Raw genomic sequence first — 21,303 nt, 5'->3', positions numbered from 1 at the left:
TATTTCTATAGTAGTGACCTTCCCTTTCCCAAGTCTGTGCTTTTTCTGTGCTACATTGGTTGTTTTATTATTTCCTTGATAACTGATAATGATCATTTTTTCTTTAAAAGTAATATTAAGTTAGTTTACATTTAAAATAAAGTAATATTTAGTATAATGTACTCAACTGAGTTTTTAATGCTTTGCATTTTTTTAGCGTACGTTAGTATTCAACAAGTGGTTTGGAGTCAGAATGCAAGATTAATAAGAGCGAGCATCTTTAGAAAGGCACATTAATCAAATTAGAACAAGAGAAGAAATTAGAAGGTGAACAACTGACCATATTTGGTTTGGTTTAATGTCCACTCCATTGCTCCTTATTGAGATATCTCAGGGGTGTTATAGGATAACTGTGGAAGGTCAATACACTCATCCATTACTCCTTCATGTCTTTTGAAATGCACTCCTTTGACTCGGCCTGAAAGATTGCAACAGTGGAGACTGGCTATCCAACATGACCCTTTGGTGTTCCTGTGGGTGGAATGAGCAAATTGCATTGGTCATAACGGCTTGGTTTAGGATCCAAAATAATTGAATCTTGATCTTTCATTTGATCATTCAAAATTTAAGATTGTAAGTTCTAGCCAGCAGAGGTCCTGTTACCTCCTGTATTAGTCCTTAGTTTTATGGAAACGGTATGTTTGGATGCATAAAACCTCTAGTATATTACAAACTCAAAGGACACTGCCTGGTGTGTAATCCTAACAGTGCAATGCCACCATCTTTAGCCACCTCCCAATGGACCTTTTGGCTGTCCACAACCACATTCATGTGCAGTATATAACATTTCACATATATACCAGAATGGCACACAATTTTTCACTTTGCATTTGTAAATGATTCCTAGTTGACTATGGAATAAAAGTAACAATGCCTTAGCAAAACAGAGATTTTAAAAAATGAAGTAAAAGTTTGTCTTTGCATTTGTACTGCACTGAGAATTAAGTGATTTTTCTTGTCAATCAATCTCCATTTTATTCATCCTGGTAATTTACTGGTAGGGTAACCACAACCTTCAGGTTACTTTCTTAAAGAAGGGGAAAAAAAAGGCTATTCATTTGGTTTAATCATTTTTATTTTTCTCTGCAGTCAGAGGTAAATGGCAATTTGTTGTCCTGTTAAGGGTCTAATCACAAACTATTCATCTTTCATCATGATTTCTACATATTCATTATACACTTAAAAATCAGGGAGGAAAGAGCTGGATTATCATATTTTTTTTCCTTGACAAAATGCTAAACTTGCTTGGAAAAGTTAAATAGAATTTGCATGCTGCACGTAACCAGTGGCCCTTCTGTCCTCCTTGTAAATTATACCCACTGCATTCTGAGATCTCCACGCTGTGCCGAATACCGGGCTGCAAAAACATGCAACACAAAGTCATATAGAATAATGCTGCAAATATGCCTTTAAATAAAAAAAAGTAGTTCGTATTTAACCAAAAAAATGGGTATCGCTTATTGTACTCTATATAAATGTAATATCCTAAATCATAATGGCAGTGGAGGAAGTAAGAAAACAATTTGCTGTATTATAATATTTAATTAAGGGCAGCTTATCATAAGGTTATCAACCTATAGGCAACTTTTTTGTTTAAATGCATTAAAGTTAATGGGCTTTTTTGTCTTATGGGCGTTTTTTCTTATGGGCATTTTTCTCTGCAACCTTTTTGTCGCAGCAAATTTTTCTGCGCCACATTTTTGCCCAGTTCCGTGAAAATATTTGGATGGCGAAATGCAGAATTCATGGCAGGCGAAAAAATTCACCCATCACTACCTATGTACAGTAAGTGGCGTCCTAAGCACCCGCAAAGGCTTAAGAAAAGACATTTAGACTTAGAAACACATTTACAGCACTTACAGATCTGACATCTCTGGCAAATTATTGCTGCGGAATTCTACTTAAGGCCTTTTGGGACTGAACAGCTCTAAATTATTGCTTTGCAAATTAATTGGAAATAAAAATGAATTAAGATAAATATTTATGATGTGAAAGTGTCTGAAATTGCCATCAGATGTCCTATTTAAAATGTTAGATTCAGTGAAACACCAGTAAAGAATACAAAAGTACAAAGAGACTATAGCGTCATTTATCACTGCATTGCAAATGTTCTAGGCAATTGAAAGAAGATGAACTATTAAACTGTAATCCTAATAAAGAATGAAAAAAAAGGACCGTGAGTCCTAGATTATTCAAGATGTTCTGATTTATATATTATCTACAATTCTATTATTCGAAGTGTTCCAGATTATACATTAGAGTCTTTAGCTGTAAAGCTTTTGAAGTAGCATATATTTCTGTTTCAATGAAATAAAACATGTTAGGGGTTTACAATGTCACATATTTCTTGGTCTTATTGTATTTACAATGCAGCTCTATTGCCACGCAGTTTCAGTCTTCTTGATGGGATTTAACTCTTTAACTGCTTTATCTTCTAGTTTCTGTTGGATTTGAATATGAAACGTGTCTGGGTCTAATTCTGTGGGAAAAACGAACAGCCATATTGCAAGGATTTGAACTGGATCCTTCAAACCTTGGTGGGTGGTCTCTGGATAAACACCATGTACTAAACATCAGGAGTGGTAAGTATTGTTGCATTAACCAATAAAAATATTGGTAGACCATGCAGTTTTGGAACTTGTGCCAGCATGAAAACTGCCTGCACCCTGTATTGGTATATGGTTAGCCAGCCCTTTCCCTGTAATGTAGTTTCAAAAATATACCCTGGGCTTCTATTTGTGCTAACTAGTCATGCATGAGTTCGTATGAAACCTATTTCACCAAAAATTACCTAGGTACCTAGGCAAAATCTTCATGAAATCTGCCTTTTTTGCCTGTTTTTTCATATTTGTACCTGTATATAAATAAAAATAATAATGGTAAACATATCAAGCTTCTAGGAATACCTGCATTTTCTAATAGTAGAACCTGCTGGAGAACTTAAAAATTAAATTACATTGGGCAGATATACTATGAAAAAACACTGTCTTTGCAATTCTTAACTGCTCTCAAAGAAGAGGCAGTAGCAGTTAGTCATTTCAGTGATAACTGGTATATACATTTCAGGCTTGAAGATTCAGTGAAATAACCTCCATGCTTCCTTTGACCTTTCCACTCAAAAAAGACTAATCGTATGTTGCATTGTTAAGGCAGACACTTTTGTGATCATTTCGACATTCTAATGCAATGGTGTCAAAAAATAATTGTGGCTTTATGGATTTTTGAGGAGTGACTAATGAATATAACTCTAGTTATTGGATTTCTGGTGACATTTAGGTGCTATTCTACTACCCTATTGTTTTGATTAAGGGCTTAGTTTTCCCAAGAGATTTTTATCCCATTATACATGGTACAAATATTGTTGATTTTAGTTTTTCTTTATATTTTTCCCCTCATCCTAAACTCTTTAATTCTTCAGTAACAGGACTATCGAATAATTCTCAGATGTTCCTTTGTAAACTGTTAGTCACTGGGATGCTGAGATGTAAAGGATACTTATGCATTAAAAACCAATTAAATTTGTCTCAATTCACCATTGCTGTCATTACTGTTTATCTTGTTAGGAATACTGCACAAAGGAAGTGGAGAAAATCAGTTCCTTTCACAGCAGCCAGCTGTGATCACCAGCATAATGGGGAATGGACGTAGAAGGAGCATCTCCTGTCCAAGCTGCAATGGTCTCGCTGAAGGAAACAAGCTATTGGCTCCCATTGCTCTGGCAGTTGGTATCGACGGAAGCCTCTTTGTTGGAGATGTTAATTACATAAGACGCATCTTTCCCTCCAGAAATGTCACCAGTATTTTGGAGCTTCGGTAATATTTTAATCTTGACATGAAATTTAGCTGGAATGTCAGGCAGCATGCTTTTATTAATAAGAATTTTATAGCTGACCTGACACAGCTCAGAACCACTACGGGTGTTTCCTTTTTGTCGTGGAATAAATATACTTAGACACCGCGGTATTGTGAATGTTGCTTTTCTCAAACCCCTTGTGTAAGTTGTATTGAGCCAGAGCTAGAATCTGCTACTCTAGTTATAGTTCTAAAATTTAAGCATAAACTCAACTCCAACGCAAACGTCTTATGGAATTTGAAGAACTTTGATCACTCCTCTAAAAATATTCAATTCATTCTCACTGAATAATTCACTAAGGGTATTTCCACAGATGGGGAAGGCCTTTCGTGTTGATAAAAGAGCAATGTGTTGCTGGCCTCTTCATCAGTGAAGGAGAAAGTGACACTCTGAACAGATGTTTTGAGCTTTGCTAATGTCCTGTGGACTAACAGTGACATTTATCTCTGTCAGAGGATGATCCATTAAGCACACATCAGCACATTTCTGTCTTCTAACCATCACACCGGTGATTTATTCTACATTGCCCTCGATTGGAATCACCGTTGGCACAGGCATAGCACGGTATTTTCTCTATCACTTCTACAGAGAAAACAGCAAGATGAAAGAAGATGGCATTATTATAAGTGGCTAGGGGCCTACTGTAACAGAGGTCCTATGACAATAAGAACCAATGACGCAGAAACGATTCCTATTTTCCCCAGCCTCTCCAAGAGTTATGCCTGGCGTTTGGAAAAGAGGTTAACACCTCTCCAATATGCACATATAGAAGAAATTACCAAACACGCGATGGCGGGTGTAGCGGGGCAAACCCCTGCGTGTTTAATTCACGTCAATGCTGTAACGTTTAAGGTGCGGACACCTTCGTCAGACATAATAAGAACAGATGAACCACCACTGCAGCTTTAGAAGGACTGACACTACAATGCCATTTATTATTACTTCAATCTATAGCCCTCAGTGATAAAAAATACATCACATCACAACCAAACCTTTCTAAACCAAGTTCTGCTGATGAAGTTGTCCCCAAGAAACTGCCAAACAAAATGTTCAGGCTTAAGTTTTTATTTAACAAATTTATCAATTTTTTTTTTTATTTTATTGTGTTGCGTTATTTCCATACTTCAAACTCCCAACTGAAAACTCGATGTGCAATCCTTTCTTTTGCTAGATCTATAGCTGTTTAATTATCTGATATAGCTGTAACTCTACAATCGCTTTTACTATTAACTAATTATCTTTGCCTTCTCTTTCTCTCTTTGCTTCCCATCGTTTCTCTAAAGAAGCAAAGAATTTAAACATAGGTAAGGCAATGGATTAGAAAATGACAATATCTTGTCTTTTTTAAAAAAATGTATCTGGACATACTTTTTATAAATGACTAATACTCTCTGCTAATGATACTTAACATTTTTTTTTGAGTAACCATTGCTGTGTATAGTTGTAATGCACTTTAATTTTATTGTCATTGCTTATTCTCTCATTTGAAAGAACATATCATTGTGGAACTTTGTTTTTTCTTAGACATGTCCACTTATTTTCCCATAGTTTCTTAGATTTCCTGCTGCATATATATATATGACATTTTTTAACATTTCAAAAAGCTTCACAAGTGCAACTTGGCATCCTTTTTTTAAGTGATAGAAGAAAAATGCAGAAAAATAGCAGAATGAAATCCTGGTTATTTTTTTTTAAGCATTGCCAAAGATGGACTTTCTCTCTGGCTTGCTAGAAGAAGTGCTTTCTTATTCTTATCCTTTTGTGAACCTCCTTTTGCCCATTTACGAAGAATGGAAAAATGGCCTCAGTGATGTAACCCATAGCAACCAGACATTTGATTCCTGATCAAAGCTAATTACTGATCTGACACCGAGTAAATTTTCCCTAGTGTTAGTAAATGAGCGCCATTCTAGAAGCCAGAACAAAGTGTCATCTGCATGTGGCTGATAGGAACAATTCACATGGGCAGCTTCATAAAATATGATTAATCCCTCTGAAGCCAAGAAATCATAATGCAAATCTCGGATAATATTATAATGTGACATTTGTGGTTCTGCTCACAATCAAATTGGAGTATAAAAGGCAATAGAGGTAATGTGGAGGCAGTCTGGATGCCATAAACATTATTGCCCCAAACATTTTTTTTAGCAGAATGTTTGTTGCTTAATATAAAATACCAGTGGCCAATTTGTACAATCAACATTTTATACATATTATATCTGCCTTGGAAATTCATATTGCTAGATGTGAAAACATGAATACCAACTTGCTGTTTCAAAGAGCCACATTGCATGGAATGTAGCATGTGATAGTTTGCATGCTGACTCACTAAAGTCAGCCATTTAGTCACCATGGGTGGTGGCATTCATGCTCTGACGCATTTTATACACACACATATAAAAGATGTTTGCATGATTCCATATATGGATTTCTATTTGCAATATCAGCAAGAAATACTGTTCCAGGACTATTTATTATCCATTTGTTGGAAACCCCATAAATTTACCAAAATACCTTAAAAGGTGTTTAGTATAAAGGACTTTTTTCCCAAAAAAAAGTAGAGAAATAATTTAGACTACATCACTGATCTACCCTGTTCACACCCAATTTATTCTAGAAACACTAAAAATGCACCTAAAACTACAGGCCACTTTCTGGTAAGCCCCACATTTTAGGGTCCTTGATTTAGGACTGCCTCCTGGAGAATTGGTAAATATGATACTAGCCTAGGTATTTCTGTGTGGTAAGAACACATCCTTTATTACATTATCTTTCAAAACATTCATTTAGATATTGCCCCAAAATTTAAATCAAGCTTATATTTATACAAGCCTTTTATGGGAGAAACATTGATTGATTCAATAATATTATATGTTTTCTAAGAACATAAGCAGTTATGGCACACAAAAACAGTCTCTGTTAAGACAGCAAAATAATAAGTGTCAAACATATAACATTTGCTCACAAATCAAAGCTTTTTTGTAAATAAAAATGTGTCATGTACTATACAATTCTAAAAGCGTATTTTTTTAGGCTGGATTGTACTATTTTAATAAAGCCCCTTCAGATGTATCGTTTAACTGAACAAAGCAACATTCCATTAAACATATGTTTCCTGGGCTATAATAAAAAAAAATCAAACTGACCAGCAAGACTAAGACAAAAAAAAATAGTTCACAACGAATCAGGTATAATTCACATTTGATGTCGAGCTATAAGACCAGATGTCATTGCATTTCAGTGGAATTTGAGACTGGATTTTACACAGTCTTTTGGATTAACAGATGTTTTGTTTTTTTTGAAAATAACTGTCACTTTTAATAACGAGAAATAAATTAGCAGTTTCAAACCTCAAAATTGCTGACCCGTTTTCGTTTAACAATTTTCCTTTGCATTTATAGTGTACTGATGTTTTTATAGTTATTTTAATAGGAGAGTGTTGATATCCCTTTCCTATTTTCACATCCTAATATTATCTCATTTTTTATAGATCTTCCCATGTCTTTTCTAAATCTGGTTCACCTTATCCACCACCTTATCCCCTCCCCAAACTAATAGTTATTTTAATAGGAGAGTGTTGATATCCCTTTCCTATTTTCACATCCTAATATTATCTCATTTTTTATAGATCTTCCCATGTCTTTTCTAAATCTGGTTCACCTTATCCACCACCTTATCCCCTCCCCAAACCCTTCAGTTATAGTCATGTATTGTCCCTTTCTGAAAGGCAACATTGAAAAGATTTGATGCCCTGGTGGTGTTTGGGCTTGTGCTGCACCTGTGAACTGACATTTTAATGAACACTATTATTTTTGTTGAAGTCTTTATACTGAAGAAGTACTGATATCTAAAGGGAAACTATCGCGAAAATGAAAATTTATTATAAGCTTCAACATACTGAAATATGCAATTTTCGAAATATAATCAATTGAAAATTCGGTTTCTGAAATAATCACATCTTTTTCTCTTCATTCTCTCTTCATGCAGGAGTTGGGTGTCTGATTTTGAATGACAGTTATATCCAATATATCTTTTAGAGGGCTCCTTTTGCCTAGAAGGCAAAAGATGTATTAGAGCTCACTCTATTAAAATCCCCAGAAATTCTGTCTCTCTACATGCAGAAATTGTGCTAAAGTCAGTTATTTTGTAAGATTTTGTTTGTACTGGAATCAGTTATTAAAGTTAGCGCTAATACTTCTGCTAACAAAGGGAGCCCCCTATAAGGATCTAACTGTCAATGGAAATCTGACACTCAACTCCTGCATGAAGGCAGAATGTAGAGAAACCGATGCTGAGAGAGGAATAGTGTATATAAATGTGATGATTTCAAAAATGGTACAGAATGTTCAATTGATAATATACAGATAGTTCCTTATTTCAGCATGACGAAGCTTATAACATTTTCATTTTTGAGATAGTTCACCTTTAAATTGTTCAAATTTCTCATTCTATATTGTTTTATCTGTAAAGCTGATAAAATGAAAGAAAATGCTATATAATACTCTGGGTTTTTATCAGGTTAAAGACCAGCTCAAAATATTTGGTCCGTCTTTCCCCAACTCTTGTGTGCGCACACACACCTGCAAAATAAAGCTCCACATCTGTGCCACTACAGATCAAAAGCAATTATAATCTTGTTCCCTGTTTGAGATTACAGATAGGAAAGATATCCAACAAGCTTTGATAGAAGTTCCTTTTGATTTCCTTACCAGCTTTCTCAGAGATGTGTGTGTGTAGTTCTAATAAGGATTTATTTAATAACATGTAAATTAAGTTGATAGAACGAATTACTTATTTCTTTTTGTTTGTTTGGTTTTTTTTTTTTTTAAAGCAACAACATAGCTCATAAGTATTATCTGGCTGTAGACCCTGTGTCAGGTTCTTTATATCTGTCAGACACCAACAGTCGGAGAATATACAAGATGAAATCTCTCACAGGAGCCAAAGAACTTGTGACCAACCTAGAAGTCATAGCGGGCAATGGAGAACAGTGCATGCCCTTTGATGAAGCCAGATGTGGTAATGGAGGGAAGGCTGTGGATGCAATCCTGACTAATCCTCGAGGTAAGTAAAGAAAATATCATGGTGACATTATGGTGTCTGCCTTGGGACAAATGACATCAGCTAGGATTGCTCACCTGCATCTCAGAGCTATAATCTTGTTCAATCTAATTATTAAACGAAACAAAAAAAAAACAGGGAACAATTTATGAATGTAAACCATCATTGTTTGATTTGTCATGGCTAAGTTATTAGTATTATCATCCTCAAGTATTTCACTAACTGATTTTTTTGGGTATAGTTCTATTTTTTGTTAACTGGCTAATTATATTTAGATGTGCTGGTATTTTTTTTTTTTTTTTTTAATAATAACGTGAAAATCGATGTTGTTGTTTAACACACGATTCCCTCTGCTGTAATGGCCTACCCATATCATTTGACATTTTTTTTAAATATATGAAATGGAATGTAAACACAATCAATTGTTGTCAAGCATCTTTAAAAGAACTAGAACATTTTCATAGATGTCATCAGTAGCGATGGGCGAATAAATTCGGCAGACGGGAATTCGCAGCGAATATACACTAAATTAGCGAAACTGCAGCAAAAATTTGCCAGCGTCAAATGCATTTTGGCCGCGTGTCGGAAAAGTCTTTCGTGTCAGAACCGCCGCACATCAACACTATTTGGATGGCCATTGACTAACACCGGCGTCAAAATTGCTGCAGATTGACGCGGGTGTCATAATTCGTTTCTTGAATTTCACGGGAAATTCGCACATTTTTCAGTGAATCGAAAAGGGAGAAGTTCGCCCATCACTAGTCATCAGAAAAGCTGCCACACTTACTCTACTGTAAAAGTTCCTAAAAAACTCACTTTCTACAGAAAGCACTTTACTGGCCTTAGATTCCTTTTGTGTTTCTGTCGTCTTTTCCTAATTATAAGTTCTTGTGGACAAGGATCTCATCCCAACACCTATTACTTAAATATTTATTCTCATTGTCTTATTCATAATAAGTGTCTCCTAACAGGATTATTTTGCCAACAATATGGATTCATGCAGCTCAATTACCATCAAGTACCATTTTACTATTACTGAGAAAGGGTAAATCAATAAATAAAATGCACTTTATGGGGGGGGGGACACCCTTTCCATAGCTTTTTGGAAAATGAGTTTCCAGATATTGGGATCCTCTAGCTGCACAAAATTTTCAAAAGCTGTACTTTATACCTAGCAGTAAAATATAATCATTTTCCTTTTCCCTCTAGGTATTGCAGTTGATAAGTATGGGTTGATATACTTTGTTGATGCAACCATGATCCGTAAAGTTGACCAGAATGGAATCATTTCTACTCTGCTAGGTTCCAATGACCTTGCAGCAGGAAGACCATTAAGTTGTGACTCAAGTATGGATATTACTCAGGTACATTTTTATATACATCAACTCACCAACTACATTTTATAGCATATCTTAAGTGTACAGTAAAGGAGGAACATGCATTATTATGATATTTATTAAACAAAGTGTATTTGATACTTCGCATAAGTCATTAGGGGGGGAATGTAATATAAGTCGCTAACGGAAAAACTATTCGCAATGCGGAAAGTTATGCCTTTGCACGAACAAATTTTGCTTTGCGGAAATTTAATAAAGCTTTTGTGAACCCGGAAACTGTTTAACGACCACTTCCGACAGTGGAAAACCATTTGCGAATTTTTGAGTTTGCGCCAATGTGCAGTAAATGTAATAAAACTTCTTAATGAAAAAGTCGTTATGTTTGCTCCAAAAGATTACAACACCTTCAAGCACTTCTTAAGAGTGCGCAATTACAATTCGCAATGCAATAACAGTTTAAGGAACAATATTACAGTGCGAGATGTGGCTTTTTAGTCTTATCGGCACGAATTGTTTTGCGCTTTGCGACTTTAATTACATTCCCCTATAGATTTGCTAGTTAAAGTAGTTCTCTATTTTGTTTAAATATAATACTTGTGTACCAAAAAAAATAAAGCACATGAAAATTACAAACGAATGTTCCACTTGAAAAATGTCTACCAGGTTTTCTATATGTCAAAAGGATATATCTAAATCATTTACCTTTTTATAAACACGCTATATTAACTATTGTTTGGTCATGAAAACCAACTAAAAGTTCTGAAAGTAGACCATGAACCTGTTCTCAAGGTAGAATATAATTTACTAAAAACTTATAGTGAAAGAAGCAATCACATATTGGATCAGAAATAGCTTTATAAAACATCCAACTAAGCAATGTAATTTAACTATGAGTTAATTCTTTTACAGGTTCGCATGGAATGGCCAACAGACCTAGCAGTGAATCCAATGGATAATTCTCTCTATGTGCTGGAAAACAATGTCATATTACGTATTACAGAAAATCACCAAGTCAGCATCATAGCCGGACGTCCAATGCATTGTCAGGTACCCGGTATAGACTATTCTCTTAGCAAACTGGCAATTCATTCTGCACTTGAGTCTGCAAGTGCTATAGCTGTATCACACACTGGGATACTTTACATTGCAGAGACGAATGACAAGAAAATTAATCGTATCCGCCAAGTAACAACCAATGGTGAAATATCTCTCTTAGCCGGAGCACCTTCTGACTGTAACTGCAAAGATGATGTCAACTGCAATTGTTATGCTGGAGATGATGGCTATGCTACGGATGCCTTTCTAACCTCGCCGTCCTCATTAGCGGTGGCACCCGATGGCACAGTATACATTGCTGATCTTGGGAATATACGTATTAGAGCTGTCCTTCAAAACAAACCCGTGCTTACTTCATTTAATCAGTATGAGGTTGCATCCCCTGGAGAGCAGGAGTTGTACATCTTCAATGCCAATGGTATTCATCAGTACACGCAAAGTCTTGTTACAGCAGAATACTTATACAATTTCACCTACAGTGCTGAAAATGATGTGACAGAAGTAACTGACAACAGTGGCAACTCCTTAAAAATTCGGAGAGACACTAATGGCAGCCCTCGTCATATTCTAATGCCAGACAATCAGATAATAACTTTGACTCTTACTGCCAATGGTGGGCTAAAGTCCGTTTCAACTCAGAGTCTAGAGCTAGCCTTGATGACATACGATGGAAACACTGGCCTTTTGACAACAAAAAGTGATGAGACTGGATGGACAACATTTTATGAGTAAGTACTTTCTTGACATACTGTTAGAAGGATTGGCTGAAATATTTATACATGTTGCCGTGAAGTTCCTCTCCAGTTGTTAAGAGATGTTTCTGTTGTTGCTAAACAAAAAGAAAAGCCTTAAATGTATTTATCTTGTCTACCACTAAGAAAAGCTATTGAGTACTTACATTCCAATTACTGGTGAACCAATTGTAAATGCACATTACTTGTCACTGAAAGTATAACAAACTGCTATGTTAAATCCCTCAATATGGCTTGCTTGGTTCTGTCGTTGACTGCCCAGAATCAAAATTGAATCCAGTCTGTTAACTCTGGCTACATTACATGAGTTCATATTATCATAAACTCCATGCCTTCTATATGCATGGAGAAACTCATTTTGCTTATTTATTATATACTCATTTTAGTCTTGAGAGAAGTGCTGAGTAAAACCTTGAGTGGTGCCTCCCAAAAGCTTACCTTCTTCTTGGCCCACTGGAAATTCTCAATCTATGTCCAAACATTATCTTTAAAAACATTTAGGATAATGGCATATTTTTTCAAATTCTTTGTAAACTGGGAATTTTATTAGCTGGGGGAGAAGGTCACCAAATAACCCTTACCCTCCCCCCTCCCTCACCACTACAGCAGTCACCTGAAGTGCTTGCACAGATGACTGATATTACAGGTAAGAGCAGCAATATGGAAGCCCAATGTCCAAGTGCCTATATGTTAGGGGTTCCCAACCTTGTTTTATACTTGTGAGACACATTCAAATGTAAACAAGCACAAAAAATGTTCCTGGGTGGTATCAATTAAGGGCTGTGATTGGCTATTTGGTAGACCTTATTTGAACTGGCAGGCTACAGGAGACTCTGTTTGGCAGTACAACTGGTTTTATGAAACCAAAACTTGCCTCCAAGACTGGAATTCAAAAATAAGCACCTGCTTTGAGGCCACTGGGAGCAACATTCAAGGGATTGGGGAGCAACATGTTCCTGAGTCACCGGTTAGGGATCATTGGTTTATGTGGTTCTATACCTAAAGCCATGGGTCCCCAACCTTTTTTACCTGTGAGCCACATTCAAATGTAAAAAGAGTTGGGGAGCAATACAAGCATGAAAAAGTCCCTTAGGGTGCCAAATAAGGGCTGTGATTGGCTATTTGGTAGCTATTGGCTATACTGGCAGCCTACAAGAGGCTTTACTTGCCACTATACTTCGTTTTTATGCAATTAAAACTTGCTTTCAAGCTCGGAATTCAAAAATAAGCACCTGCTTTGAGGACCCTGAGAGCAACATCCAAGTGGTTGGAGAGCAACATGTTGCTCGCGAGCTACTGGTTGGGGATCACTGCCTAAAGCCATGGTAAAATATTACATAAATTAGCAGCATTAGTTTCACTGATTTGTATAAATGAATTTTTCAAACATTGACCTGCATACCAGTTTTTTTTTTTCTATTATTCTTGCCACGAGAAATGTCACTAAGGCTATTTAGACACGTTCTCAGCTCTTTGAGCCTTCAGTACATGACAGAATCCCAGACCATTAGTGTAAAGATTATGTTAACCTATCACTGGGGACACATAATAAACACCCTTAGAGAATCCCTAAAGCTAAATTCAGCCATAATGTCATATTTGTTAGCAGCCATAAAAAGCACTTAAAATAGTCTTTAAGGAATAGAAAATAAAAACTCAAGAGTACAAAAATCAAGGTGCAGTTCAATATAAGCTTCAATATCTGTATTTTTATATGGGAGTAATATTTTAGCCAGTTTCTCACCTCTCGTTTCATTCACTAGCAGCAGGGGTTACTATGACAACCTCTGTGCAGAGAATTTGTATTTTAATGCTAGCACTCATTTAAGTATCCCAAGGAGATATCTTGTAAATGCAAATAGAGGGGGGGCTGGAATCCCAGAAGTCAATAAATAAATAAATAAATCAACACCAAAACAATTTTAATGCTAGCTCAGCTTACATTAAATATAAAAACAGAATCTTCAGACAATTAGATGCAACACAGCTTATTGTTCCATTAGCCAAACCTTTTGGATTTCAAAAATAATAATGGATGAAAAAACCTAGTAGGCATTCTATTGAAATAAAGAAAGCCAAGCAGAAGAATATTTACATGTGTATTTCCAATGTAGAGGGAATTCTGGATATTTAGATGAAAATCAGTGCATGTGACATGTTTAACTGTTTACTTACTGTCCAGCAATGATTTGCAATGATACAGGGATATACAGATATTGCACACAGACTCATCTTGATACCTGTACAGGTATGGGATTATCTGGAGAACCCATTATTCAGAAAGCTGAAGATTTACGAGAAGGCCAACTCCATTTTATTAAATTATTAACATTTTTATAAATTATATTCTTTTTCTCTGTATAATAGCACAGTACCTTGTACTTGATCCAAACTGAGATATTATTAATGCTTATTGGAAGCAAAATAAGCCTGCTGGGTTTATTTATTGTTTTTTTAGTAGACTAAATTGTTCAGGAACTTTCTGGATAATAGATCCCATACCTACACTAGTAAGTCAATAGAATTCCCATTCTGAAGGCTGGTAACAACTGACGTGCCGCCTAGCATGCGCAAAAATATCATGTAAACCTTGCCTGTACTTAATTATCATATTAATTAAATGGTTTCTTTTCCTGCTAGTTTTACATTCATTTGAAATGACAAAAGTGTGATTATTGTCACTTTGTGTCAGTTATTTTTGTCCCCTCCTTGGCTGTTCAAAGATTTACAAAATGCCTTTTTACCTTATTTGATTTTTTTTTAACGTTTAGCCAGAGTTCATCTGTGCATATATATCTGCTTTTCTTGCTAGAAATTGTGTTGGCCTAGTTACCAATCTGGTTCTTTTATAGACCCTTCACCGACCCGTCCCGCCGATGACGTCACGATGACGTCACAAAAGGGGCGGGGCGAGTAGACGCAAGACTATAAAACCAGAACCCGAAAGTCGTAAGCCGGCATTTGAAGGTGGCAGACGGGGAGAGCAGGAGAAGAGCTCAACCCGCACCCGCCCGCGAGGAGCAGTGCGAGGTCGACCTGAACCCACCCGACCCGCGGGTAAGCCCGCCCGACATGCGGGTAAACCCGGGTATCTGGTCGGCCCGCACATCACTAGTAGCAACATTGTGATATGTGCACTCTAGCAGTACAATCAGTTACACTTGATAAAGGGCACATAGGCCCGAAACATGTCCTGTACTAGTAGTCGGCAAATAAAAAAACAACCACAGCATTAATATGCCTATTGAGTGCTCTCCTCATTTCTCTATAATTGGAATTACATATATCAGGATTTTGGTGACCTGACTGAGGAAAGTTGCACTCCTACCTTCAAGTTGGCAGTGCGTTTTTGGACATCTTACTTCTTCAGTAAAAACAGTTAAAATGCCACCAGAAAATTTGAATTTTCCACACAACAATCACATTAAATATGATTTATACCCAAATACAAATGTTTTCAAATATGCCCAGTTACCCCTGTAGTACTATAGTAATTAATCTATTTTCTTCTGCTTGTGTGACATCACACCCTGCTAATTTAAGTGCTCAAGACTTGGACTCTTGCTCGTCCTTGTCAAGCATCCAAAAAGTTGTGCATGAGCACATCACTGTCATCACTGACTCTGAACGGTCTTAAACAATTACAGTATGAGAGAGAGAATTATTTCTGCAGAGGCTGCGCAGAGTGAAAGGGTGGGGTGGTGAGATCCAACATGGCAGACGTTATCTTCTAAGGAAGATTTTCCAAGTGTGTTCTATTATTAATTAAGGAGATTGACGCCAAAATAAAAATAATAATAATACAGCGTTTGGCAAGGTGCTCTAGTGGACTATGGTTTTGTGGGTTTCCTTGTTTTAATGCGATAGTAGCAGAAAAATTTACTTGGACGTTTGTCCTGGCACCTAGCAGCACCCTAGAGACAATAAAAACCTAATAAGTCACTCTCAGTGCCCAAATTCTACTTTTTTAAGGTGCTCATAGTTTCTTAGTTTAGTGCATTTGAGGAATAAAGAGTCGGACTTCCAGGGGCATTGGTAGGTTCCAAAGGGACCCAGGGCACAAGACCACAACCATCCCTTCCACTTTATTTCATGATCACTACTCTGGCCTTATGGTCCATCTATTATCACTTCTGTCTTGAGCTTCTCCTTATCAGATTCATTCACATTGTCTTATTTCATTCTCCCATCCTTTCTTTGTCACCTTTTGAATTCTCTTCTTTCATAATTTTTTTCTTATTTGTTTACTCCATTATTGCCTTTCCTCCTCTTCTCCACATTCTCCATCATTTCATCTCCTCGACTACTGTTTTACACCCAAACTGTCCCTCCCCTCTCTTCCATCACTTTCACTTCTTTAACCCTTTTGACCACTTTCCATCCACCAACACCTGAATGCCAATAGATATCGGCTACACTTTTCAACGTTTCGTTCATAGCATCAGTGACATTTCCAGTCCTATCAAAATGCAGTAAAGACTCTGCCAGCAAGTCAGATTGGTAAGAAAGAAACACATACCTTAGTATGTCAAATCAGAGGTTGAGAAAAGCAAGTAAAATAAATAATTAGAAACTGTAATCCACAAAATAGACTGGCAGATGGTGGCAGAGACATCATAAAAACATTCAGTAATATACGAGAGTGTTTTTATGTAGAAACTTGCTTATGATTGGCAGTCAGTCCCAGAGGACTAACAAAAGGCTTAATTTACAGTCTTTTCTATCCTATATACATAGAGCAGTTTTCTATACAAACAAAAAATAACAACAGTCAATAGACTACCTGGGGAAAACCACTTTGTATAGAGAATCTTTACTCTTGAGAGTGGGGAAAAAAGATCCCTTAGTACCATGTCAGTGTTTCAGGAAAAGGTAACAGTTTGAGTCGAAGATAGGAATATCAATGATCCCTATAGGCATTTAGAACACATTTTATATACTGTAATACTGTACCTTGTATGTGTATTGCTGTTCCTTTTAGGACTCCACTTTAACGAAAGCAGATATGTGGTTAAAACGTTATCATTGCACCGTATTTTTATTCCATAATTTGTCTCTGTGGAAGTCAAGTGACAAAAAAAGTGAAAATAGTAAAAGACGTAGGTGGCTGAGGGTCAGAGAACTTTGTGCAGGTTTACTATGAAACCTTCTGTTCATGACCCCATAGATATTCCCCAGACACCAATCAAAGTACAGCAGTGCTCTGTAAATGTCACTAACACATTTCTCTGCTCTATGCCGCTTCTCTCAATTACAAAAAGGGAAAGAGTAAATTAAAGCAAGAGAGACATGAAGCAAGGCACAGTTATAGCCAGGTCTGTTATTTTTATATTTCTCCATTTACTTTTATACATAAGAGAGCTACTCTAAGAGGCATATTTATTAACATTGGAGACAAACATCACCGGTAATGTTGCCTATAGCAACCAATCAGCAATTAGATTTGAACAGTCACCTACAAGTTCGAAAACAAAAGCAAAGAGTTGATTGGTTTGCATCCAGTGTTAACAAATAATGTATGTCCCTAATAGAGATGTCGCGAACTGTTCGCCGGCGAACTTGTTTGCGCGAACATCGGGTGTTCGCGCTCGCCGGAAGTTCGCGAACGTCGCGCGACGTTCGCCATTTTGGGTTCGCCATTGTTGGCGCTTTTTTTTGCCCTCTCACCCCAGACCAGCAGGTACATGGCAGCCAATCAGGAAGCTCTCCCCTGGACCACTCCCCTTCCCTATAAAAACCGAAGCCCTGCAGCGTTTTTTCACTCTGCCTGTGTGTGCTGAAGAGATAGTGTAGGGAGAGAGCTGCTGCCTGTTAGTGATTTCAGGGACAGTTGAAAGTTTGCTGGCTAGTAATCGTTTTGATACTGCTCTGTTATTGGAGGGACAGAAGTCTGCAGGGGTTTGAGGGACATTTAAGCTTAGGTAGCTTTGCTGGCTAGTAATCTACCTTCTACTGCAGTGCTCTGTATGTAGCTGCAGTGGGCAGCTGTCCTGCTTCTGATCTCATCTGCTGACTGCTGCAATAACAGTAGTCCTTGTAAGGACTGCTTTTATTTATTTTTTTGTTGTTTTACTACTACTACTACTACTACTATAAGAGCCCAGTGCTATTAGTCTAGCAGTGTTGGGGAGTGGGACTGGTGTGCTAATCTGCTGCTCCTAGTAGTTCAGCAGCACCAACTTTAATTTTTTTTTTTAATATTCATTTTTTTTTTTTTTACTTTTTTTTATTTTACTACCGCTGTAGTAGTGTATAAGTTGACCTTTTAGGCATTATTTGCCCTGTAGGCATTATTTGCACACTGTTTTCTTCAACCCGCCATCTAGCTGTGTGACCTTGTTCACATTCTGTCTAAATATCCATAATATTACCGTCTCCAGAAAAAACACCGGAGTGACTTTTTTCAAGCAGCCATAATATATTTTACGTAATCCGTATCCACCGCTGTAGTAGTGTATACGTTGACCTTGTAGGCATTATTTGCACACTGTTTTCTTCAACCCGCCATCTAGCTGTGTGAGCTTGTTCACATTTTGTCTAAATATTGATAATATTATCGTCTCTAGAAAAACCACTTGAGTTACTTTTTTTCAAGCAGCATTCATATATTTTACGTAATCCGTATCCACCGCTGTAGTAGTGTATACGTTGACCTTGTAGGCATTGTTTGCCCAGTTTTTTTGGCCGCAGCCACTGAAGCACAGAGGCCAGAAAAAATATGCCATATAAATGCTGAAAATAGTCATTTTTTGCCATACGTTGACTCAACGTATATGGCAAAAAATGACTATTTTCAGCATTTATATGGCATATTTTTTCTGGCAACTGTGCTTCAGTGGCTGCGACCAAAAAAACTGGGCAAACAATGCCTACAAGGTCAACGTATGGCAAAAAATGACTATTTTCAGCATTTATATGGCATATTTTTTCTGGCAACTGTGCTTCAGTGGCTGCAACCAAAAAAACTGGGCAAACAATGTCTACAAGGTCAACGTATGGCGAAAAATTACTATTTTCAGCATTTATATGGCATATTTTTTCTGGCAACTGTGCTTCAGTGGCTGCGTCCAAAAAAACTGGGCAAACAATGCCTACAAGGTCAACGTATGGCAGTTGTTTAAAGAGAACAGTAGATTACTAGCCAGCAAAGCTACCTAAGCTAAAATGTCCCTCAAATCCCTGCAGACTTCTGTCCCTCCAATACAGAGCAGTATCAAGCAGATTACTAGCCAGCAAACTTACTATCATCTGTCCCTGAAATCACTAACAGCTCTCCCCCTACACTATCTCTTCCAAGCACACACAGGCAGATTTTTCAGATACATTTTTGCCCTTGATCCCCCTCTGGCATGCCACTGTCCAGGTCGTTGCACCCTTTAAACAACTTTAAAATCATTTTTCTGGCCAGAAATGTCTTTTCTAGATGTTAAAGTTCGCCTTCCCATTGAAGTCTATGGGGTTCGCGAACCGTTCGCGAACCGCTCGCATTTTTGCGCAAGTTCGCGAATATGTTCGCGAACTTTTTTTCCGACGTTCGCTACATCCCTAGTCCCTAAAGTGTCTCTTTGTCAAACTCCAGTGATCCCCAACCAGTGGCTTGCGAGCAACATGCTGCTCACCAACCCCTTGGATGTTGCTCCCAGTGGCCTCAAAGCAGGTGCTTATATTTGAATTCCAGGCTTGGAATTAAGTTTTGGTTGCATAAAAACCATGTGTACTGTCAAACTGAGCCTCCTGGAGGCTGCCAGCCCACATAGCAGCTACCAAATGGCTAATCACAGCCCTTATTTGGCACCTCCAGAAACTTTTTCATGCTTGTGTTGCTCTCCAACTCTTTTTTACATTTGATTGTGGCTCACTGGTAAAATAGGTTGGGGACCCCTGTCTTACTGTAGCTGGTTCCTTCAAAGATCTTTTAAAATTTATTGAACATTGCATATTGTGCTTTATCTTGCATTCGTAGTAAGCTCCTACTGGACTGATAAGTGACAAGTGGTTCATCATTCTCAAAAACTCTTTGTAGCCAAAACACTAAGCATTACCATTATATACTGTACAATTTTGTGGTTGATGTGGTATACATAAGAAATTAACAAGGATATGGCTAGTACAGTTAAGTTTATTATAGTTCAAATGATGGCATTTCCTGCTGAATATATCCAAGGTTGCATCATGAAATCAGCAGATGATTGCAGTTGGTCAAAGGATTGATGAAACCCTCATCACCATCGGATTCCATCGCATTCCGCTGCACAACTATGTTGGCTTTAAATATGAACAGTCCACAGAACTGCAGCACACGTACAAGTTAAATCCGTTCAGTTATGTGATTTCTATTGGCTCAAACTTTAGTAGACCAAAAATGGCAATGTTTCGGGCCTCACAGGGCACTTTATCAAGCCTCTAAATATAAACGTCTTGGTTGAACCAGGAAAGTCCTCAACATCTAAACCAGAGTAGATTTCTATGACTCACAAGTAGTTGGACTCATCCAAAGCTCCGAATCCTAGATCCAAAAGGGGTTTGATCCTTTATAGACCTATGCTGTATAGGCTAAGACCCAGGAGAACTGTCAGTGACTGTGATTGGTCTTTATATTTGACTTGGGATTTATGGCCTGTGATGAGCAGACAAAGCCCTGAAATTTGTAGGTATGAAACCCAGTGAATGACTTTGCACTTAATTCTAGTGTTGGACTGGCCCAACTGGATACTAGGAAAACTGCTGGTGGGCTCAGGAGTCGGTGGGCCCTCTTGCTTCTAACCATTTAGCCTATTTCATGGTCATTCCCTATTTCTTTAAGGGAAAAAAATGTGTAATAATGGAAGAATAGAGTATAATAAGGAGATATAAAAGACTAGGAGAATAAAGAGTTTGAGCAAGATGAGGAAGAATAATAGTGGGGCAATAGTCAAAGGTTTTCTGGTGGGCCCCTGGGATCCCGACACTGCTTAACTCTCAGGGGCACGCTGCCAATGAGGCGAGTTGAGAAACTCCTCAGGCAGCAACTCCGGAGAGGTTTCCAGGGGTGGCAAAAAGCCGCTCCTGGTACCTTTTAAGAGCCGAATTTCTAGTTTTTAAACCGGAAATTCGGCTTTACAAATGCAAGAGAGCGCAATTGCGCTCTCCGCATTAGTGTTCCTGCCTCCCCTCCAGACAGGTAAGCCGGAGAGGGGGGGCGGCATTGCAGCAGCCGCCTCAGGCA

The 21,303-nt window shown here is 37.6% G+C and overlaps 1 protein-coding gene across 5 annotated transcripts in view; it reads left to right on the top strand.

The window, feature by feature from the left end:
* The window catches only part of LOC108710917 (teneurin-2), a 1,136,107-nt gene that overhangs the window by 1,069,908 nt on the left and 44,896 nt on the right, over nt 1-21,303 (top strand). For 4 of the 5 annotated variants that reach the window (XM_041586173.1, XM_041586171.1, XM_018252122.2 and 1 more), the window contains 6 exons: nt 2,478-2,621; nt 3,603-3,852; nt 5,176-5,196; nt 8,724-8,956; nt 10,163-10,317; nt 11,200-12,074. In XM_041586173.1, the coding sequence (XP_041442107.1) occupies nt 2,478-2,621; nt 3,603-3,852; nt 5,176-5,196; nt 8,724-8,956; nt 10,163-10,317; nt 11,200-12,074 (1,678 nt within the window). The remainder of the gene's footprint in view (nt 1-2,477; nt 2,622-3,602; nt 3,853-5,175; nt 5,197-8,723; nt 8,957-10,162; nt 10,318-11,199; nt 12,075-21,303) is intronic. The other variant, XM_041586172.1, reaches the window with a different exon arrangement.

Source organism: Xenopus laevis, chromosome 3L (genome assembly GCF_017654675.1).
Source record: "Xenopus laevis strain J_2021 chromosome 3L, Xenopus_laevis_v10.1, whole genome shotgun sequence".
In the NCBI taxonomy this organism is placed as follows: Eukaryota; Metazoa; Chordata; class Amphibia; order Anura; family Pipidae; genus Xenopus; species Xenopus laevis.
Note: the sequence above shows the minus strand (reverse complement) of the source record. Positions and strands in the feature narration are given on the sequence as shown.